This window comes from Harpegnathos saltator, unplaced genomic scaffold, assembly GCF_003227715.2.
Source record: "Harpegnathos saltator strain DR-91 unplaced genomic scaffold, Hsal_v8.6 scaffold514, whole genome shotgun sequence".
Lineage (NCBI taxonomy): Eukaryota > Metazoa > Arthropoda > Insecta > Hymenoptera > Formicidae > Harpegnathos > Harpegnathos saltator.
The window spans coordinates 208,630-231,601 of record NW_020230332.1 but is presented as its reverse complement, the minus strand read 5'-3'; the positions used below and the strand labels follow the sequence as shown (position 1 = coordinate 231,601).

At 48.8% G+C, this 22,972-nt stretch overlaps 3 protein-coding genes across 4 annotated transcripts in view; 2 read left to right on the top strand and 1 right to left on the bottom strand.

The window, feature by feature from the left end:
• The window catches only part of LOC105181026 (lachesin), a 41,571-nt gene extending 27,180 nt beyond the window's left edge, over positions 1-14,391 (top strand). The window contains exons 3-9 of one of the 2 annotated variants that reach the window (XM_011137477.3): positions 1,945-2,066; positions 7,972-8,157; positions 9,318-9,510; positions 11,106-11,234; positions 11,321-11,440; positions 12,553-12,723; positions 13,079-14,391. In XM_011137477.3, coding sequence (XP_011135779.1) covers positions 1,945-2,066; positions 7,972-8,157; positions 9,318-9,510; positions 11,106-11,234; positions 11,321-11,440; positions 12,553-12,723; positions 13,079-13,452 — 1,295 coding nt within the window. In that variant the 3' untranslated portion in view covers positions 13,453-14,391. The remainder of the gene's footprint in view (positions 1-1,944; positions 2,067-7,971; positions 8,158-9,317; positions 9,511-11,105; positions 11,235-11,320; positions 11,441-12,552; positions 12,724-13,078) is intronic. The other variant, XM_011137479.3, reaches the window with a different exon arrangement.
• A 98-nt stretch (positions 14,392-14,489) lies between these two features.
• LOC105181027 (uncharacterized) lies at positions 14,490-19,837 on the top strand. Its single transcript, XM_011137481.3, has 4 exons — positions 14,490-15,189; positions 15,559-15,915; positions 16,256-16,674; positions 19,157-19,837. The coding sequence occupies exons 1-3, from the start codon at positions 14,684-14,686 to the stop codon at positions 16,626-16,628; spliced, it is 1,236 nt and encodes a 411-aa protein (XP_011135783.2). The 5' UTR covers positions 14,490-14,683; the 3' UTR covers positions 16,629-16,674; positions 19,157-19,837.
• Positions 17,753-22,856, bottom strand: LOC105181037 (APOBEC1 complementation factor). Its single transcript, XM_025302769.1, has 6 exons — positions 22,354-22,856; positions 20,183-20,776; positions 19,248-19,422; positions 18,405-18,724; positions 18,166-18,295; positions 17,753-17,847 (listed from the first exon to the last, which is right to left on the bottom strand). Exons 1-6 carry the CDS (start codon positions 22,444-22,446, stop codon positions 17,753-17,755), a joined length of 1,407 nt encoding a protein of 468 aa, XP_025158554.1. The 5' UTR covers positions 22,447-22,856.
• Between the last annotated feature and the right edge of the window lie 116 nt (positions 22,857-22,972).

Below are 22,972 nucleotides of genomic sequence, written 5' to 3'. Positions count from 1 at the left end.
AACCCAACTTATCCAGCATATTGGATTGACAAGACGGAAGACGCGCAACATCTATCGCGATAAGAAAAATCACGAGGCAGGACACGTGTCCGCGTCCGTGTGCGCGAACGTGCGGCTTGCGCGGCTCCGAAGAATCTCGGACTAGTATTGTCACTTCTTCCCGAACTTCGAAGTGGAAGTTTCTTTCTCGGCCTGAGACAACGGGTCGGTGGGTTTTCCACACACACACACACACACACACATAACAGACTGCAGTCGCGACGTACATACAAGTCGCCGGCCGCACTCGACTCGCATGTGCGAACTAGCAAAAATACCACCGCGCCAGCCGGCCGGGCGCGCGCTCGTTTTTCCGCGCGATAGATCATGATAGATGATGATTACTCCACAAAGTCAGCGAACTTTCGCCCGGCCGTGTTCCAGGTGATTAATAAACACCTCGTTCCTCGGCGAAACTTTCTCCCCTTTCCTTCTCGGTTGCGTGTGTTCACCCCTCCCTCCCCCCCGGGAAGCCAGCCGCGAGGTGCGGATACGGCACGACGGAATATGTATCTCCCTTTTTTTTCTTCATCTCCATTAAACTCCATCCCGTTATTGCGAGAGGATGACCCACGCCTCCACGTTGAGTCTCCGTGGAACGCACGACTTGGTCTCGAATTAGCCTTCGAGCACCGGCAACGCGAGAACACGCGACGGCTGGAATATCGTCCGACGTGACCCCGCGAGCATCCCCTCCCCTCTCCCCCCCCCGCTGAGAGGTTCGCGGCGCATTCGATGCGGTTAATAAACACCCCATCGTGCGGCTCGTCTCGCGCTTAGCCGCGCATGCCGCGTGATAAAAAAGAATTGCGGCCGTCCCGCTTGTGTGTAATACTCGCGTAATACAAGGAAACCGGGACTTACACAGCGGCGACGGGTCGTGCGGGGTGAGGTGGAGGGGGGGAGCGGGGGGCGAGAGGGGACAATGCGACAATGCACTTACATTTCCGTGGCTACACAAGTTGTGTATCAGGTGCGTAAAAAACGTCACACGCACGTCACACACACAGTCGTGCCGCACACCGCGATATGACAAAGGGGAAGGGGGAAGGGAGGGGAGGTGGAGGGGACAAAAAGTAATATTTCCGTCCGTTCATTTTAATCAACGCGCTGCGACGTAGGCCGCGGCCGTCTCGCAGTTAATTTATCTATCGAAAATCAAACTCTTCCCCGGCTCGCTACGACGAGCTTGTCGATCGCTATCATCGTCGTTATTATCGCGCGCTGATGTGGCCGAGATCGGTCGCTCCTACACGAGCAGAACATCGTCCCACGGCCGTGTATTAAAACCCAGTCCGGTTTCGAAATTTCAACTAGGTCCCGGGTAACTTTATCGAATCCGGCACGTAATAAGGAGTGAAACGCACTGCTGCATAATGCCCTGATAAAATTGCCTGAAATCGAGAAACCTGATGGAATGTCCCCATCAGGACCAAATCAGGCATCCAAATAATGACGTCATCGCTCAGGTCAGGGTATAATCCGGAAAATATTGCAAGACAATTGATATTCCGACCGGATAAGGACCACTCATAATGCCTTCTTATGCTTTGCCTAGTCATGCCATATCAGGCATAGAAAATTGCCGTATTTGATTTCTGCTCGGTATGCGCGCATACGATAACGCGCGGCGATCTGGATAAAATTCGGCCGCCGCGCGGAAGAAGGATGATGCGCCGCGTATACGGCCAATTTCCGAAATTTGCCGCAATCGAGATTTGCCGTTTGCCACGTCCCCATTCGTAACCGGTACACGCACGCACACACGTATACACGACACGACACACACACACACACACACGCACGCACATGTGTACACAGGTCGACGGCAAGTTGGCGAGCTAATTTAGGATTAACTTTGTGGATCGTTAGTCGCGGCGCATAACCGTTAATTGCATAATTCAGGTCAAACGCCACCCAAGTCCGAGGTCCTACCCGAATTTCTGGCACTCTTGGAGAACTACACGGTCGTTCAAGGTCGTGACGTCTCCTTCACCTGCGTCGTTAATCATCTTCAATCTTACAAGGTAACTGCGCTCGCTCGCGCGTATGTGTAATTAGCTAGTCGATTAGGGCCACACCGCTCGAAATCGTAAGTAGCGGCCTGAATTGCATTTCCGTAAATACACTCGACGCAACCCCGTCAGTTAGATTGTATTGTCAGGTAATTGCGAGGTAACAGCACGTGCGCGGAAATATATATATGTGTATATATATATATATATATTTGTGCACACAGACGACGTCAATTATTTTACAACGAAGCTACGGTAGTCTTAGCGATACGCTCCACTCGCTGACGGGTTATTAAATGTGAGAGCCGCCATATCCTGTCTCATATCGCTCGAGATCCTGCGACGAAAGGAAAACACGTGATAACGAGCAATTAATGATATATTAGCAGAAACACGTGGAGGAGGAGGGAGGCGGGGGGTTGGAGGGAAGAAGCATATTGATGCTGTCAAAGAGTGAAATATATATTGATATATTTCACTCTTTGAGTTAATTGCGTCCTTCGATTTTCAAACGAGGCTCATATCGCAGGACTAATAATCTATATGACACACGGTAGGGCGAACAAAAGTACGCGCTTTGAATCGTATTTAGGTGAAATTGCATTGTCCGCGGTGTGAATGTTGTCCGACATTAATTATCAGCGCCTGTTCGGTGTTCGCGTTAATAACCGGGAAGAAGGGTAATTTACACGTATAAAAAAGCAAGACTCGGCGCTTCTCTCTCTCTCTCTCTCTCTCTCTCTCTCTCTCTCTCTCTGAAAAGAATTTCAAGTATACACCATCCACTCTCCGGCTCGCTCGATTCTCGCGAAGCTCTTAAGAGAGGAGCCGCGGGCGAAAACGTCACAAACGTCAAGATATTTTCCTTGAATTTGCATAGTGAAACAATGCAAATCAAGCGAAGCCATCGGAGAACCGGCTGCGACGGAGGGACAAAAGAACGAGGAGAGAACACATACCTTGTCGAGTCGACGGGGCGCGGGGGGGAGGGGGAGCCCGGGCGCTCGCCTATCGACTAAACCGACTCTCTCGGGGTCTTTTTTCCGCGCCCGCGGTGCGCTTACACGTGTACACGGTGACTAGGTGGGTACAGAGAGGTCAGACATCAAGTGGATCCACGTTGGCCATGCGTGTAAGCAACACGATCGAACTTCTTCATAAGAAGTCTTTCCGCTAATTACTCGCCGTTTGGGCATGCGCCCTCGAGAGAAAATCGCCGGCAAATTGGCCGAACATAACAAGTCTGTCATTACAATTTGGCGCGATTGTCCCGAGCAAAAAATTGTTAGGACCATGAAACGTAAAGCCTCGATAAGGCTGAAAGTAGGATGCCTTAAAAAGGGATTCCTTATTATCATCACATCAGGCCCGGAGATGGATTTTTTAAGGATGCCTTAGATTTTACGAAATAACTGACGCTTTAACATGGACACGGAAACTGATGTGGGCCTTAGAAGGATCTTTGAAGGATGCTTCAGATATACAAAATCAAGTTTTGTTATAGAAAATTAATGAATTCTGAAGCATGTAATAAAATTGTCGTAGTTTTGTATTGTTTTGATAGGTGCACTCTCTATCTGGTTCTTTTAAAGATCTTTTAATCATACCGCAATTAAAAGCAAATTTCATTAGTTTTATTAGTTGCCATATTTATTAGTCTCTTCCAAGGAGTCTTTTTCTAGTAGAATGCTATATTTTACTGTAAATATGCTATATTTTTAAAATAAAAAATTCTTGTTATATACTAACAACTAAGGTAATAAAGAAATAAAGTAAATAATTACAGTATAAATTTCTTGGAATGAAAAGAACGAATATTTTTACTCAAGCAATAATAAAAATATTTCCTTATAAGGCCCTATTAATATTGTTATAAGGACCCGTTTGTTATAAGAAACCATTTGTTACACATCTTGCAGGATCCCCTTGTCCTTCTATCTCTACTAGAGCTCGATTAATGTTAGGGAAAAATAATCAGGCCCTTACCAGAGCCCTATTAATTTTTTTACTCGGGGTTAGGGGGTGAGAAGGAACGATGATGGGATTATGAGGAATAATATAAGTAATTCGCGCATCTTCTATCCGAGCGAATGCGATGTTACCGAATCTCAATCTTAACTTAATCCGTCGAGTCAGCGGATCGCGTGTGTTTTCCGGTGCAATCTTGTTCCGCGAACATCGATCGTGACTTCAGCACGGAAACATTCGCTCTTCGTGTATCTGTAGTCACCGGCATTCTCGTGTGCGCGCGTATATATATATTTGTGTAAGTGCACGCGCGCGCGCGCGTGTGTGTGTGTGTATGTGTGTGTTGGAAAAAGATAGCTTGCAGCTGCGTACCGGAGTCCAAGGAGCTTCCCGGCTCCGGGACAGAACCGGCGAGTAATTCACTTTCAAGAAGAAGTCCAAGTTTGATTGCGCGCTCAGATCGCGACAATCGTTTCTATCGCGTTTCTAACGCCGTTGGAGCGTGCTCGGGTCTCGCTGTCTCGTCGCTCGCGGCTCTCGTCGCCGGAGGGCAGTGTCTTTCTCTCTTTCTCTTCTCCCTCGTCTTCCGCTCTGCCTCTCCTTCCGGAAAGAGAAAAGAAACGACGGGAGAAAGGACATAAATCAGATCCGCTAATATAGCGTCGTGAATAGCCCTGATTTTTGCCGGCGAGCTCCTCCTTTCGCGACGACTCCGTCGTCGTGCTGACTTTGCTTGACACCGTTTATACGCGCCTTACGCATCTCAGCGACGTGATGATTAAACGTCAAAGTTGCCGTCAAGAACACGTCTGATTGCGCAATCGTCGATCGTGCGTGAGATCCTTCGTGCTTCGCCGCGGTGTAAATAATAATTAGCTGGAAACACGACATACGAGGAAAACTGATTTCTCTCTCTCTCTCTCTCTCTCTCTTTCTCTCTCTCTCTCTCTCTCTCTCTCTCTCTTGTTGTTTTTCCGATCCGTGCGAGGCACCTCTGGCGCAGAGCAATAGCTCGCCTTGTTGGACACGCGATGGACGTTGCGCTGAATAAAAATTGCGGAAACAAGCCGGATCGGAATCGCGTGCGCGTGCGGTCTTATGATTTCGCGCATCGTTCGCGTGCGCATTTTTCTGCACAAATTTTGCGCACGACACTCGCCGTCATTTGTATCGGCTGTATTTGCGCAAAGTCGCGAGTTTTTAATAGTTGAGTTTGCTATAAATAACGCGCGATAACATTTAACGGCCTCCTGCCGTTTCGCCTCCCGCGTCTCGTTTGAATACATTGTTGGCGCAAAATATTATTTTTCGTATTTCTCTTTGTTTAATCAGTCCGACGTTTTTTTTTTTATAATATCCGTGTTTTTTTTTTCTTTCTTTTTTTTTTACCACGCGAATATATTTTATCCTCTGCATAGCTCTGCGTGCGATTTGATTGCGATCAAATGAGAGAGAAAGAGGGAGAGAGAGAGAGAGAGAGGGGGAAAGTGAGAGAGATGAAAAAGAGGATTCGTTGTGTAAACGCGAAAAAGAGAGCGTCAGTCGGCTCAGATACACATCGAAAACTGTTTAATTTGGCAGCTACCTCGAACTCGTCGCATTACACGTAACCGTGTATCCGGTAACGTCTAATCTCAGAAATTTAACCCTTTGCTGCAGCCCCGTGCAGCGAGCAACCAGTACAGCCGTATCTAAACCCACTAGCGCTGTCTCTCTCTCTCTCTCTCTCTCTCTCTCTCTCTCTCTTTCTCTCTCTGCGGAAACTCGAGCCTCCAATTAGATTCGAATGGCGTTTACGCCAGGCAAGTTTATTTGAAATTAATTGAAAAGTTTAAAATGGAGGGCTGTGTCTCGCGCCGGCGACGCCACGCCGCTTCCCGAAACACGGGACATTTCCCAGTCAGCGGAGTTGTATCGCAGATCGCGGAAAAATCTGCAGTTCCCGGCCTCTTTCGACTGAGATATTTCAGACAATTATACCGGCGAATAGTGAGGCTCGTTTTCGTCAAAAAAAGAGAAAAAAGGAACGATCTCTCTACTTCAGGGGGGGGGGAGGAAGGGGGCGGGCGGATACGTGCTCTTGCGCGGCATATTTTCTCATTAAAAGCGGATTTTAACGGATCTCTCATTTCGGGAACGACCGTTTCGAATATACAAGATAGATGTGCGCCAAGTAAACACGCGCCAATGAAGGCGCACCCGTATGAGAGAGACCGAGAGAGGAAGAGAGCGAGCGAGCGAGCGAGCGAGCGAGAGAGAGAGAGAGAGAGAGAGAGAGTGTGAGAGGGAGTGGATAGGAAGGAAGGAGGTAGAGAGGGTAAGAGGAGAAGGAGAGAGGGAGATAGAGAGAAATGCATCTAAATACTGAATGCCGCACGTGTACGTCTAAATCCAAGTACTAAATGTAGTAACTAAATGCCACCTAATACCGTCGTAAATGTAATACCTCGGGAGATGCAATGCCACTGTAGATCGCGTGCATCAGATATATCAGATATCCGTAAGGACATATCAGCCAATTGCTCGGCATGCGAAGGATCATACGGACCAGGAGGGGGGACATTGCCGAGCAGAGAGAGAGAGAGAGAGCATCGTCGCCACATGAAAGCACCATTTCCAACAGGTAGATTGTGCGCGCGGACACTCTTTCTCCCTTTCTTTCTCCCCCTTCCCTCCCTCTCTCTCTCTCTCTCTCTCTCTCTTACTCTCATCTCGGCGTATTTATGCGCGCCTTAAATTCCATTGCCGATCGCGAGACTCCGCAACGGTCTTTTGTTCGCGGTTTAAAAGCCCTTTCATCCGCTCAATGGCTCGCACCGTCGTCTGAAATATGACAGATCGAGCTGTCGAGTCGCCACCGCCGAGCGAGCGAAGGGGGGGGATGGTGTTGCGAGCGCGCGAAGGGACGCGGAAGGGTAAGGCTCGGTGTAAACCCAAGCGGAATTTGAGTGCAGCTCCGAGCGTTGCGCGCCGCTATGAATGCCGATAAGCGCCTTTCGCGAGGTCCCCGCGACGCTTTTTAAGCACCGCCAGCACCACCGCCGGCGCTAATGAAGAGTTCGCGCTCTCTTTGCGCGAGGCTCAGCTTCGATCTCCCTTCTGCACCCGGCCGCCCCTGCGCCCCCGTCAGCAGAATGCAAGAGCCGCGCCGCGCCGTCGCGGGGTAAAAAAGCCAGAAATTCCCCTCTCTGCGCAAGTCCCGCGTAAGCCGCGGCGCGTTACTTATCTTTACGGCGCCCTTTGTCGCGATCTCGCGAGGAGCTCTATTGTCGCGGTCGCGCGCGATTAACGGATTACGGCGAGGCTAGAAAAATAACTTCGTTCTCCGCGCGCGCACACACACGATTGTCTCGGTGCCGCCGTCGCTTCCGCGCGATCCAATTATTAACTTGCGCGGTAATGGTGACCAGAGTAAAATTCTCCCGTCGATTCAGCGGCCGCGCGGCGCCGATCGCGTTTTCACGCACAATCGATTCATCGGCGGCCGTATTTATGGAAATGTTATGTAAACATTAAAGAGAAAATATATTACACTCGACAATGCATGCGTCGCGGGCGAAATGGAATGTGCGTTTTACAAATATATCGCGATCGCTCCACAGCGATATGCGCTAAAATCTTTTTGATATCCGTCGCGCGGCGGGCGAGGCGTTTGTGAAAAACTGCGAGCGAGTGTCCTGACATATTTTTCTTGCGAGACAATGCCGCGTGAAATTTCGCGAAATAGAAGTTCGCGCGCGCGCGCGCGCGAGGACGTCGATTATGCGGAACTCCGGGATCAATCGATGGACGAAGGTGAATATTTACAGCGGTGGACGTTTTAATGCACGTGTATATTAATGTGTGTAGGCAGTCCGCGTGATTGTAAAACGCTGCTTTCCCGCTTGTCTAGCCGCAATCGTATCTGCCAATACGGGCGAAATGAGCACTTTTGTTACGTCACGCGCAGGTCGCCTGGATAAAGTCGGATTCGAGGGCGATTTTGGCTATTCACACTCACATGGTGGCGCACAATCCGCGTTTGTCCGTCACTCACAACGGCCATAACACATGGAAGCTGCACGTGACTAACGTTCAACCGAACGACTCCGGCACGTACATGTGTCAGGTTAATACGGATCCTATGAGGAGCCAGGTCAGTAGAGCCGCTGAACATTAGGGCGACAGTCATCGCGTCCTCCGTCACGTCCCTCTCGCCGAATAGGGACGATGTCGTTCCGCCGACTCGCCGCATGAATGCAGCGTGTCATACGTGCGTGTACGACCGCGCCGAATGGGCAACATTCAGTCGCGGAGTTGGAAAAACACGCAACTCACTCGCGACAATAAGCTCGTTTGTGTAAAGTGCACGCTTCAACAAGGAAAATTCAAAATTAAGCCCGACGTTTCGATCGGCACGCGCTTGTGCCTGCCGAGACTTTGGAAAATCGAGCGTTTCTGATACCTTCGCGATTACGACGTTGATCGCAAAGATGTTTCTTTTAGCGAATTTTCGGCTTCTGAACAGCCGCAGTGAGCAGATTTTACATACAATACCGATTCGTACGTTCCACTCTCTCGCGATTGTCACGGATTTTTGGGGAAAAGTTGACGGACGTGTTCGAAAGAGAAGAGCCCGAAGCACGTCGGTATGTATCGTCGTGCAGGAAGTAACATCAACATACAGGTCAGTATGACGGGTTGCTCGCCCCTATTCGGACGATAATGCAGAGGTTGCGAGGTAAAGAAAGTCACTCGTTGACTTTGTTGATAATGATATTTACGGTGCTCCCGCAGTTATGACAAGTGTACTAACTAACTAACTAACTAACTTAGCACCGTGATTGTTACGACCGTGAAGTTTATCGACCGCTTATCGACAGGACTCGAGCCTTATCGAATCCAAAAGGGGTTGATTCGGAAAAGTGAAACTGAGAAATAAATATTACGGAATTAAGCAGAATAAATAAGAGTAATAGTGAAGGAGATAAACAATACAACATATGAGTGACTTTTTCGGCAACCTCTGTATTAACGTCCGAACAGGGGCGAGCAACCCGTCATACTGACTTGTACGTATGTTGATGATGTTACATGCACGGCACGCGGGTGTGTCGCGAAAATCTGGGTAAATCTGGAAATCTCCAGGCGCGAATCCTAGCAATCTCTGGCGGGCGTTAAACGGACATCGAGACATCGGATATTCGCCGAAGGAAATCCGATAGTTGTCGAGCTTGATTTAAGTATCCCCGGCGGGAGAGGATTCGCGGTCGAGGGAGGGTCCTGCTTCCTAACGAGTGCGAACTTTGCGCGCAGACCGGTCACATGAAGGTCGTGATACCGCCCGACATCATGGACCTGGACGACACGGCGGATCAGCTGACGACGAAGGAGAACGGCGACCTGCGGCTGCGATGTCGCGCCACCGGCACGCCGGCACCGTTGGTGATCTGGCGGCGGGAGGACGGCAGGAACATCACGCTGAGGAACGAGCACGGCGTCAAGCGAAGTACGTACGCGCGCCGTCGACGTAAGTGATCCGCCCTCTGACTCGTATCTCGTCGAACCGGCCGGAAAAAGCGAGCCGGAAAAAGTACCGAAGGAAGTGAAAGGGTATGGAAAAAAGACAAACCGATGAAATATTCCAGAAGAAAGGAAATATGCAGAGGGTTTGACGCGGGGAAATCGGCTCGAACGTAAAGCAGAGGAGAAATCTTTCATGTCTCTTCGCTCCGCTCCGCTCCGCTCGGAAATTCGAGAAGGATGCGCGGGACACGGAAGAAAGTTGACGCTTTCGCGTCGCGAGAAGACCGAAGGATATTTCGCGTGTGATAATGAGATCTCGCGTTTCAATTTCGATCAGTCGTTAATTAACGGAGCAACGGCTTTGGACGCTCTTGGATGAAAGAGCGGGCGGCGCGCGCTGCCGCGCCTGTCGCGGCTTTAAAAATGATGAATGATTAGAGTTCCATCATATCCCCCGCATTCGCGAGGCGCGCGCCATTAACGTCGAAATGCGCTTCCACCGAAAATCTAAATGAAATCGGGCGACTTTATCGCCGGCTAACGACTACGAGCGATTAACGATTACGAGACGCGCGCGTGTGAACGGAGAAAAAGGAGAGGCGAAAGAAGGACGCGCTCGGTCATGGGTTAAATCGCGGTTTCCGCGTCGAAATGAGCTTCCAATCGGCCAGCGGGTGAAATATTTCTCGCGCGGAGCGCGTCGCTTTCAGAATAATCCACCCGGACGACGACGACGACGACGACGGGGGCGAACCAGAGACAGCAGCAGCAGCAGCAGCAGCAGCAGCAGCAGCAGCCGCTTGGTTCGCCCCGTGTCCCGCGAAAAAGCAGCCGTCGGATTAGCCTCCCTGACTGTGAGTGATGGATGTTGACTTTACATATATTTCCTCTTCGCCCACCCTATCGACTCGCGTATACCCGATTGCGATATTCAGTGTGTACACTGCGTCGCGCGAGCGTGCGCCGCGGCGGTATCTCCATCCCGCCAGCGACTTCGCCGCCATCTTCGGCCGGCGGTGTTGGAATTTTCGGCTTTACATTGTTTCCCTTAATGACCGTGTCCCGTGTATGTCTACGAGAGGATTGGACGGATCTTTTTACCTTGTCGCGCGCGTTTCACGCTTTTCAACGATATCTCGGGCGCACGGGAGGCGCACACTCGATCCTTTGCGTGAACGCAGAGAACGCGCAGAGCTCGGCGCTCTAAAATGTGTGTGAGTGTGAGTTTGCGGAGAATAACTCCGCGAGATGCTTCGTTTGAATCCGAGGCGAGAAGCTTCTCGCGGGAAAAATGCCGTGGAGAGATCGCGATAGTTTTCGATAGTTGTCGCGCGGAGGAGTTCGAACATGAAAGGTTTCTTCACAAAGCGCGAGCCTCGTTGGTGCGGCCGCATTTAGCGGAGCTTCCTTCTCTCTCATTTGATCAGCCAGTGATAGGGTCTCGTTTAATTCGACAGTTATATGTATTTGTATATATACATAAGAAAAAACGTTTATCCCATCCAAGTATCGCTAAGTCGGGAGCGAGCCCGAGTGAATCTTTCGTAGTCTTTCGTCATGTCGGAAATGTTGGCACAGTGAAAACATACGAGGGCGAGCAGCTTCATCTGCGGGGCATCCTGCGGCAGGAGATGGGCTCTTATCTTTGTATTGCGTCGAACGGCGTGCCGCCGTCGGTCAGCAAGAGATATTACGTGAACGTCCATTGTAAGTGCACGTGCGTGTTCGTACGTAGCGAGGCTTCGCCTCGCTTCGACTCGCGCGCGACCCTAATTGCATCTCTCTCGTTAAAGTCAAGCCGCTGATTAAGGTATCGAACCAGTTAGTTGCGGCGCCGGTAGACAGCGACGTCCTTCTCCAGTGCTACGTGGAGTCCTCGCCGAAGGCTCTGAACACATGGCACAGGAATAATGGTGAGATATAATGGTTGAACACTCGTCTCGGTAGTCTCCTAAGGGGGGAATCGCATGCGAAAGGCCGCATGTTTTCCAGACTATTTTTACGAATTTTACGAATATTTTATGAATTTTTTTTTAAAGAAACGGTAGGATCAATGGACTTGAAATTTTCACAGCGTATTCGTTAACGATCAAGGTATAAAATAAATTTTATTGAATCCAACTTGTAATTATAGATAGAAATGCAGTCATCCGTTTGCGAGCTCTATGTTTGCATAATTTCGGGCCTCCAACTATGCTGAGACCAAAAAATGAGGAAGATTTTAAAAATGTACGGTTGCCATTATCAGCCCGTACCAAAATGAAGAAGGCAGTGAAGCCGAGTTTGGAAAAATAATGACGCTGTGCGAAAGAAAGTATCGAAAATGAAACTTTTTTCAACTCGTAATCATGTTTAAAAACAATGAATAAAATAATATATAACTGTGTTCGAGGTAGGAGCTACATGTCTATCGTACTCATGTATATCGTGTAAAAATTTCAAGTTAGCTCTTGCGCAATCGTGTCGACAGTTTAAGGAAATGGTGTTTCCAGATAAACGCGTTTAAAGTTTTATGTATACTTTACTTGTATAGATAGTAACAAATTTGTTTTATACTTTGAACATTAATGAATGCGCTGTGAGGGTTTCTGAGAGGTCCATTGATCTTACCGTTTCCGTTAAAAAAAATTCGCAAGGGTGGCCTTGAAGGCGTCCTGCCCCGCATAGCGTAATGCTCCCCCCTTAACGCGATCGCGAGTCAAGTTGGGCAAAACGATCGAGAATTAGAATTATTCGAGTTTCTCATTATTGCTCCGTTAAATGATTTAGCCGAGGAGTGAAAATACGCGCGTTTTTCCCTGTCCTTCCTGTCGCAATCATAAATTCGAAATGTTTCAATTCTCTTAATAGCGAACCGCTCACCCGATATTATTGTCATCTTCCGCTTCGCGAAAACAGAATTCGTAGGAGGAAAGATTGCAGATAAACGAATAGATCGTCCTGCCTAAAAGTGTATACACACACAGCGACAGACAGGCACAAAGCGGTCGCGCGGTAGAATTATTTCCGAAGATATCCACTTCAGGAGTCAAACTGCTGGAGGACGAGAAGCACGAAATATCGGAAGTAACGATCAACGACTACGCGTATCAACTAAATCTCACCGTCAGACGTCTCGACCGCTCTGACTTCGGCACTTACACGTGCTCCGCCGAGAACACTTACGGCAAAGCGGATGGCACCATAAGGCTGCAAGGTACAGTACAAACTAACCGATATACCAGCAGTGCGCGAATCTCTCCGCACGCAGCGCGGAAGTACAATCGCGAGTTCGCAGTCCCGTGGAAAAGCCGGCGGCGCGGCGGAGGCCGAGCGGCTGATTTTTCGCAAAATTCGCGAGCTCGAGGTTCGCGCGCAAATTACCTCGCGGCCGAGAGCCGCCGACCGAGCCGGTAATTTGCAAGGCGCGCTTCCCTCCATCTCCCGCCTCAAGTGGACCTTGCGAATTATCATCCGCGCGCCCTCTCCGCCCAGCCATTCATTATCGCGCAACACACAGCCCCCGTAATCGTTCGCCCGCGTTTTCGCTCCGAAAAAGATGCAACTTGCAGAGCTGCACTTGCCGCGACCTACGGTAACCTCGACGAGCAACACGGAGGCCATCGAGAAGCACACCTGGCGGAAGCAATCGGAGAAGAAAGGGAAGAAGTACTCGTACGTGGTCGGTAAACCGGACGCGGAGCTGGGCGCGATGAACGTGGGTCACACCACGCCGATGTCCAGGAGAAACGTCTCGAGCCCTTCGCCGTCGAACGCCGCGAACAAGCCGAGGATGTCGGTGTTCCCGGCGCCGGCGCCGGCGCCGGCACACTCGGCACCCACGCAATCGGGCGGTCAAAACGGCGTTCGATCGTGGCGCGAGCCGCGACTGTGCTGCTGCGTCGGCCTCATCCTGACGATCCTGATGATCTTGGCTCGCGACTGAAAGCTGCCGGCGACTGGAAACTTTTCGCTGTCAGAGATGCTGTCAGAAGGTCGTACCGTATCGCGAAATTCGACTATTCCCAGCGTGATTTCGATCGCACGCGGAAGGTGCACATTCACGCACACGCCTGGATGATGACGAATTTACGTTTCCACGATCCCCGTCGCGCGGGAATATACAACTCCCCCGCCCTATATTTTTGTCCAGACACACCGCGAGAGCGTACCGTGAACGAAGGAAGCGCGAAATACACATATCGACAGCTTCGGTACTTCGCTGTAAATAAAAACGGAACATTTTTATGACAATAAATGTAGCTGCGTATATATATATATGTATATATATATATATATATATATGTATATATATACGAGAGAAGTAGAATCGCGTCTCGTTAGAAGTGCGCGTTCGCAATTGTCATTGTTAAACTCTTAGACTGCGGGCGCGGCGGGCGGAAGCAGGGCGATCTTTGCGTGAACTAATGTTAGTCGTCGCGATGTTGACGAACAGTGAGGACGCCTTTAGGCGTTGTACACACACGCTGAGGACTCCCTGTCGAGCACCGTGCGCACTCCAAGGGTTAAACAGTACGTATTATTCGCGGGTACCACGCTTTGTTTGCCGAGACTTAATTTTTCGTTGGATTACAGGCGGTGGAGAGAGAGAGAGAGAGAGAGAGAGAGAGAGAGAGAGAGTGAGAGAGAGAGAGAGAGAGGGGGGAGGAAGGGAAGAGTGAAGTTTTAATTTGTTCGTGTAAGTATCGCGCGATTAAATCCGATAAACGTAGGTTTACATCGATTAGAATAAATCAAGAGGGGTCCATATACCAAAAGCCGACCGAAGTGGATTCGCTCGTCTGTAGGAGCAAGCCGTATTTATGTCTAACGAGAGTTGTGGCATTCGTGTATATATGTATGACAATAAATGTTGTTTCTACTATCGCGCACGAACGTTGTTCCACCTTCTTCGCGATTAATTATACAGAGTGCCTCAACGCTCCTTCTCTCCCGGACAGAGTCTCCCCTCGGACGTAACATTTTTAAGTCCTTCCTCATTGAAGTATAACGCGCATGCGCGCGCGCGGCTATTATCGCGGCATTTCGCTAATGAGTGCTGACACACACAATGAGATAGTATTATCATATTATTGCCAACGCCAAGCGGGAACTGTTTTTTTCTGATATACCGCAAGGTAAATTGGAAAACTGATACGAAATATCTCTAGTAAGAAATGTTACACTCGTACTACACAATCGTACACGAATTCGTACGTAGAATACCGCGTGATGTTCGCGGCGTCAGTCAGCGGCGGAAATATAAAAATAAGTGCGTAGAATTCCCAGTTAGCGAATTGCTGCACGGGTCGTTATCAGGTCGTTATCAGGTCGACAAGAGGAAGAAGCCGCGAGGATGTGCCCGCCCACGTGCCGTTCGCTCCGCCGCACGAGACACGTCGAGGCGCCGAAGATGGTCAGTTAGCTGTGCGGACAAGTCGCAGGCGGATCCGACGACGATGAAGCGTTTGCTACTAGTTTGCGCCTTTTGCGCCCTCCTCGAAGCCGCGTCCTCGTCGGTGGCCGCGGCGGTGTCGCCGTGCGCGATAATTACGTCCAGGCGCGCGAACACCGTCACCTACCGATGTGCGCAATTAACGACGCTGCAAAAGTACTTGAACAAAGCGAGAAGCAATACGACGACCATCGTGATTTCCGAATCCAAGTTACCCAATATAGCCGGGTAAGCGAGAAATCTTGCAGGACCGCGCGCTGCCGGGGAATGTCGGAAGATTTCCGGTCGGACGGAATGATATGAAAAATATATAATTAGACATATAATTAGCACGGTATAATTAGATTAGAAATTGTAGGGACTATATTCACGGATGACGATATTTACACACTTTCATATTACTTCTATCTTTGTTTAAATTTTTGCATTTTTATCTTTTCCGAAATATCTCGTGTCTCTTCCGCGCTCAGCGCGCATCTGAGTGCCTTCGAAAATATTCGTGTTACTTTTTTTCCTTTTTTTCCATCGGAAAAATCGCGCGCCAACGCAAATCCATCGCCGCGCACCTCTTTGTGACGTTTCTTTGTCTTGCCAAAGGCATAGTTTCGCGAGATTCGGCGCTACCTTGGTGGTCCTGGACCTGCACGAATCGGGCATAGAGACGTGCGACGCCGCGGCATTCGTAGGCCTCACGAAGCTGGAAAAACTGATGCTCTGGGGCAATAAACTTGCTTCCGTGCCGGGAGATTGGTTCGTGAACATGCACTCCCTGAAGACCTTGGATTTATCGTTCAACTTTATCCGGGGGATCGACTACACGGTCTTTCAAATGCTTCCTTCTTTAGAGAACTTCTACTTCGACTACAACCAGCTCCGCTATATCGACTACAATATGTTCGCCTACCTGGGTAATTTGAAGAAGGTGAAATTTAGCAAGAACCCGTGGAGCTGGGCGTAAGTTACTTCATTATTAACTTCAGGCAGTCTGACGGGCAAGTTTTACCTTTATACGAGCGTTCAGCAGTGTAGCGCCAATCCCGCAAAATTTATTTTAACAAGGTCTCTCCTCAACTTTGTGTATGTCCTTTCTTTCTCTTCGCAAGTATATGAATTAATGGCGCTGATAAAATGGAGATAAACGGCCCTTTGCGAACGCCTTTCCTTCGCCCGATGGAGAGAGAGAGAGAGAGAGAGAGAGAGAGAGAGAGAGAGAGAGAGAGAGAGGGAGAGAGAAGCTGTTTGCCACATCGTGTACTAAGCATAAGGTACTAACGCGCGCTGTGCTTCTCTTCAGATATCGTGCTCGTTTGACGTGGCAGCTGGAGAACCAGAAGGTCGAGGCGTCGGACGTGTGGGAGGATTGGAACTGGATGAACGTCGTCATCAAAGACTGCATCGAGAGCGGTCGGGGCGAGCTGCCGAGCGATAATGTTCTCGACTGCATCGTGGAAAAGCTGCTAACGTTCACGTACGAGACGTTCAGCGAGCAGGAGAGGAGCAGCGTTGCAGGTTGCGGCGAACAGGCTAGAAGACTGGTACGCTGCATGAGACCCACCAACGTTACCGGCAACAGCGATTACGGGACGGTGCGGAGAATCCTCGAGGATTACTCCGCCGTCTTGCCGCCGTTGCAAAGGGCGCTGATTCCTTTCTCGTCAAGACGATAAACGGTGCTCTCAGGCTGCATCCTCTCTCTGAGGAGCCTCTCTTCAGGTAACCTCGAGGCATTAATATTAATTTATTACATTGATTTACGGTGCGTGCAATCTCGCGGAAGATGTCCGGGAGATGACGGATAAATTGAAGAGAAACGTTCAAACGCGCATTTCGATCGAGCTTGAGTTTTCCCGTGAAATACAGTCGAGACAAGTTAAGCAGATAAAACAGGCAGGATTGAAAAATCTTACAAAAACAGTATTTATTAATCGCTTACTCGCTGTTAGTTGTACATTTGGAGATTTACAATACAAACGTGATACAAGGCGATCAGCTTTCTCGACAAAGTGACACGCTATGCGTGCGCTCTCGGGCTAAAACGAAAATTCCGCACTGTCGTTACTTCATTCGAACCAAACGTGGAAATTTAATCTTATTGCCGTACCAACATAAAAGAACATTTAAAAGCTTGTATCACTTGTGATAAACGTATATCCGCTAAATGTTCATTAATTTAAATAAAATTATAATTCACAACACAAACACTCTTTGATCGCACACATTGGCGGTAACAAATAAAAGGTTTTACAAAATCTTTCGCAGTACATGAAACTGATAAGTATTCTGTGAAATAACATCATCGTATATAAATAGACATGTACCAGAGACGCAGAGAGTTCATTGCATTAAGTAATAAATTATTCGAAGCAATCGCAATGGCTTTACGTATGTATTGTACGTTTAAAAATGATATTTCTCATATACAAATAGAATATTTCATCGAGCGTTTTACACTTTTACAATCTCTTTTCTCTTCTTATCAATTGGAAATTGAATGCATCGAATGCAATGTTGAATACATATTTAGACACTTGTTTTAAAAGATATATTGTCTCAAAGTAAAAATTTAAAATCAGTTTCTTCGGACCGAAAGACTTCGTCAGTAACTGATAAATAATTAATTCAATTGTGTTAAAAATCAGACAATGCTAACGGGGAAGGCTCATTCGATCCTTCTCGTGCGATTATACCGCGGCAGCAATTTTTACGCACGCCAGCAATGGTTGATTAAAAAACGAAGTAAATACGAACGGTTGCAAATCTGGTCGTAAATTTAATTTTGTGCCATTGCTGGCTACCAAGTAATCGGCACAGCAATCATAGGATTAACGTTCATTGTTGGTTGGATGTAATGGCCGTGGCCAGGTGGTTGCTCCACTGTAAATATACCTGAAAAACAGAATTAAAGTGCGGTACATTATGTGCCGCGAGAGAGAGAGAGAGAGAGAGAGAGAGATACAAATTTTTTCCTCCCGAGACGAGCGAGACGCAAATAAAATTTCGCGGTGAACGGACTTGTTGATTATATCGCGCGTCGAAAGTACAAATTTTATAAATTTTTCGAATATTGGCACAAACGGACGCTTTTCACCGCTATATTAATCCGGATGGGAAACATTTTGTCAAAATCCTTTGATTTTAACGCGCAAATAGAGAAGAAAATAATCACAGGCTTTCGATGAAACAGCGCGAGTCCGGGATACGTACCGTTCTTTGCGAATGTGCTCGTTAAATAGTGATACATTTTCACCGACACCGCGCTGATGGCTGTATGCTTCGACGTCATCGGTTCCCCGTGAAACTCGAAGAGCACCATCTGTTCTTTGTAGGCGGTTACCTGGAACAACGCGGACGGGAGGACAGAGAAATCTTGTTGAACGCGCGACAAGCGACGCAGGACAGACAGACAGACAGACAGACAGAAAGTGTAACTCGGAGATACTCGCTTTGCCCACGTATTTCGTCGTATTCTCTATCGGCAGGCAGTTGAATACGCACACCGCGTCGTAGTGTTCCCTGATGAGGTTCTGCAAGATCTTCATCTGCGCCAGATAAATGCCCTCGTCTTCGTGCATCTTCACGTGCGCCTTCGAGCCGCGTCTTTTGCCGTGAGCTTGTTTCGGGTACCCTCCTTTCGAAGCAGTCCGCACACCCGAATTGGCCACGGCCTCGCGAATGTACCGTTGCCTCTCGATAAACTTGGACGCTCCGATAGGCTTCGCCCAGCGGATCTCCCAGCCTTCCTTCTCGACCACGCTATTCGACTCTGAAATAAATACGCGCACGTCAGAGACGGCAGTCAAGCGCGTCGATTCCTCAGGATCGATACAAATACGCGTGGCACGGTTGAAGTTCTCATTTTGTCGGCCGGAAATGAATCGATCGCATTAATTCCGTACGCTCCGATTAAAAAAAAAAAAATAAACAAAAAAATAATAATAAAGGGGAAAAGCAAACGCGGCGGAGGAATAGTTTTATTGAAAAGGAAAAAAAAAAGAACGTCATCGACAGAATATTTCAGCGGGAAGAATTTATCGAAAAATAATTTCGGGACTAATTTCGAGTGGGTGGTGTGCGTCGTTATATTAAAAATCGCGAAATACTGGGCCGCGTAAATTCGTGACGCGCGTCCGCCGTCAATTTCTACCATTTCTGGCCGCTGTATATCCTTGCTGTTTCTCTTTTTTCTCCCTTTTAGGACCCGTCGCACGAAGCCGTTGCCCACACTGTTGCTGTTAACGTTCTACTCCGCCTCGACTCTGATTAACGCTCGCCGCTCGCATACTCACTCTGCATTATGTCCATTACGGCCTGCGCGGCTCCGCGATTCTCGTAGTGAATAAAAGCGAAGTGATTGATCTTCTTCAGCTTCAGTATCGGTACGTTGGTGTGCCTGTGGAAAACCTCCCTTACCTTCTGCTGCGACATTTCGAGCGTGAGATTCCTCACGAACAGAGCAGTCACCTATTTGTCAGCGGGTGCGTAATGTTGGATTAGCACGATGCGTTTTGTCTACGCGATCACGCGATTTCGCCACCTGCGCGCCAGGTACACGTCTTGCACACACCGCCATTTTTACCGAACATTCGCACCGGGTGCGCGTTTTCACTCGAGACGGAGGCTCCTCGGTATCAAGTATCTTTCTCTCCTCTCTCTCTCTCTCTCTCTCTCTCTCTCGGAAGAAATACCTTTGTCTTTTTTGCAACGACACGTGTACACTCACTCTTGGACGAGAAATTAGTCAGTCTACTTAACGTAAAGAACGAGCTTGCACGTGAAAGTCATTTCGACGCTGTTGTTGAAAGTCCGAGGAGTACCTCTGTATCAGGAAAAATGTGTAATTGTCAACCGTCAGACGGCGCGGCGATTAATAAATATGCATCAAACGTGTAGCGGATGCAGTTTAATGTTTTTCATTTTTCCTGATTCGTGGTGCGGCGCTTTTGCAATTATGCAGAACGAGATACACGCGCTGCGATTTACCCATCCCGTTAACACGCGTGTACACTCGACGAAACGCAGTATCATATGTTCTCATTCATATCCTCTTTACCGGTCGCTACTCGAGTATCGTGGCCGATTCTCGCGGCGCTTATCACGAATCAACGAAACACGATCGCGAATCGCGAATCGCGAAACGAGAGGCGCGAAGAAGACTTTGCAGAAGATCCGCGCGCACGCGGAACAAAAAAAGAAAAGATCGAGTCGCGAAGACGAGCATCACCGTTTCCATGATGTCCTCGTCGACCGGATCGCCCGGCTCCGGGTCCGCCCAATCTACGGCGATCTCGTGGTCCCACAGCATCACCTTGCCCGGTATCAGCTTGCGCCGGGCCATCGCGGCCGCCCGATGGTCCTTGAACTCGACGAAGATGAAGCCGCGGTTGAGCGTGCGATCGTGCGCGCTCGGGTACAGGTAGACGTCGATGATGCCGTCCAATATCTTGGTCAGCTCCGACAGGAACTCCTCCTTGGTCTTGCTTTTGGGTACGCCGCCGAAGAAGAGGCGGCAGTTGTCCATGGATTTGACAACGCCGATGCGGTGCCCCGGCCGGATCTCGTGGCCGTCGAGGACGCTGCAAGCCCTGCGCGCGATCCGCGGCTCCTCGTACAGGGCGAACGCGTAGCCGCGCGTCGACCCGGAGAAGTCGAGCATCAGCCGCAGCTCCAGCAGCCGGCCGACCTTCTCCAGCAACGGCATCAGCTCGTCCTCGTAGCAGTCGCGCGGCAACCGGCCCAGGAACACCTCCGCACCTTTGCCGCGCTGACACTGGCCGCGCACCACCTCCGGCGCCGTCAGCCGCCGCTGGCCGTTCTCCTGCGAGGGAGGATTACCAGATTTATTTTCTTTTCTTTCTTTCCTCATCTCTCTCTCTCTCTCTCTCTCTCTCTCTCTCTCTCTCTCTCTCTCTCTCTCTCTCTCTGTCTGCACCTCTTTATTTGTAAGCGACCGGTATAATAGGATAACGGCGAGCTGGAAAAATGTTCAATTCAAAATTGCTCGGGGAGAAACAAAAAGAACTTTCCCCACCGACGTCGATCTGCCGCATGCGCGTTCTTCCACATCGCGGGATGCAACGAGGATGATCTTTTTGCGTTACGAGCGGAAAAAGAGCGAGAGAGAGAGACAGAGAGAGAGAAGCGAGGACACAAGTGAGGCGTTTGTAACTTTGAAAAGAGTAAAAAATTTTTTAACCGCGCGGACTTTCGCGCGTTGTACACCTGCCCGCTTCGGGGATGATCATATTTTCTTGCGTGCGACTGGGACGGTAGATAAAAGAATTGGGACACATTTGAAATTTTCAGAACGACGAATTTCATGATATCGGCTTTTCCGGACGATCCTTTTACTGACGATTACCGACATTAATGTTCATGGGTGTGTGCGCGCGCGCACACACACACACACACACATACAGAGTCGCACTGTATTAATTTTTCAGTCGGAAGATTATATTTTATCGGATAAATTCATTATCAATTATTCGTCTCACGCACTGCAAGCGGCGGACGACACGCATTATAGGCGTTTTCTCGCGTTTTCTCTGCAACGTCAACGGGACGGGATGGGGGGGACGTCTACTATTGTTACCGTTCCGATTGTGATGGTTACATACGATTTGTCAACCATATACTCGCAGAGAACACACTGTGATCACAATTTGCCCACCCTGAATATTCCTGCCGTCTTTAAATTATCCCGCGTGGGAGAAGCCCGTACTCGGGCAGAACAGAAAATCATGATGACATCAAAATGATGAGAAAACTTATTTTTTCATCATGATTAAATCATGATTAAGTCATTTTGATTTTCTGTTCTGTCTGGGCCAGGTGGAACAGAAAATTATGATGACATCAAAATGATGTCAAAATGATGAGGAAAACTCTTTTCCTCGTCATCATGATTCGGTCATTTTCTTGTCATTTTGATGTCATCATGACTTTTTGTTCTGTTTGGGGGGGGTAACCCCGGTAGAACAGAAAATCATGATATCAAAATGATGAGAAAATGATCGAATCACGATGAAAAACTGAATTTTTCATCGTGTCACGATTCTGATGTCATGATTTTTTATTCTACCTGGGTACGTACGCATCGCGATGCTCTCTCCGTAAAATCCTCTCCCCCCGGCGTTCACGAAGTCAAGCTTAATTCTTTTCCGACTTCTCTTCGTTTATTATCGAACGAATAACGCGGATGTAACTCGCGATGAAAAGAGATACCTAGTATTCGCCGGATTCGCTTTCGTTTTACTTTAACAAACGTTGAGATCGCTCGTGAGAGACAATCGTACGAGAGACAGCGAAATCTACCAGGGCGGAAGGAGGGACAAGGGGAAGAAGAAGAAGACGAAGATATATATCGGGGAAAAGAGGAACATGCCATCACTCTACCTGGACGAGCTCGTAGTGCGTGCGTTTTAGCATCTCCAGGAGCCGCAGAGTACGCTGGCACTCTCCACTGAGATTTTCCGTGCCGTCATCCATCGTCGTCGTACGTTCGCGGTATACTGGCCGTTTGTTCGGGAGAGCATAGCGGGTTGCGTTGAGCGGCTGTCAGCGCGGGAGGGGTAGAGGGAGCGGAGCGCGACGACTTGGCCGGTTTCCTGGAAAACGTACGCTTGTTCGCGGTAGAGTTTTGCGACCAACCGCGCGCGCGGTTCTCGGAACGTCGGCGGTTTCGGCGGTTGGAATTTACGTGTGATTTTTTAATCTCTGAACTTTCCTCTGTCGAAGCGCTCGCTCTGTATCTGACTTTTTATGTTAATTATATGGAATATGGTGGGAAGTTGGGAAGACCGGGGTGTTGTTTCTTTTTCTGGTAATTGCAGTCGTGTATTCTCTGCTTTGAAAATACTTTTCCCAGGTCGAATTATCATTTACCTAAGACACTTCGTTTATTCCTTTTTCTCATTTATTTGAGACAATTATCGTTAAGACGATGTTGTTATTGTTAGAGCGACGTTGATTATTACAAAAAAAGATTTTATTCATGAAGTGTACATATCTGACC

What these genes read in the sequence shown, in the direction of transcription:
- LOC105181037 (XM_025302769.1), bottom strand. Translation starts at nt 22,446, where the DNA reads ATGGATGACGGCACGGAAAATCTCAGTGGAGAGTGCCAGCGTACTCTG. An exon ending in CGCACTACGAGCTCGTCCAG is followed by an intron (nt 20,777 to 22,353) that starts GTAGAGTGATGG and finishes CCTCCCTCGCAG; the next exon opens with GAGAACGGCCAGCGGCGGCT. An exon ending in GAGCACATTCGCAAAGAACG is followed by an intron (nt 17,848 to 18,165) that starts GTACGTATCCCG and finishes TCTGTTTTTCAG; the next exon opens with GTATATTTACAGTGGAGCAA.
- LOC105181027 (XM_011137481.3), top strand. Translation starts at nt 14,684, where the DNA reads ATGTTACACTCGTACTACACAATCGTACACGAATTCGTACGTAGAATA. An exon ending in AAGTTACCCAATATAGCCGG is followed by an intron (nt 15,190 to 15,558) that starts GTAAGCGAGAAA and finishes GTCTTGCCAAAG; the next exon opens with GCATAGTTTCGCGAGATTCG. An exon ending in AAGAACCCGTGGAGCTGGGC is followed by an intron (nt 15,916 to 16,255) that starts GTAAGTTACTTC and finishes GCTTCTCTTCAG; the next exon opens with ATATCGTGCTCGTTTGACGT.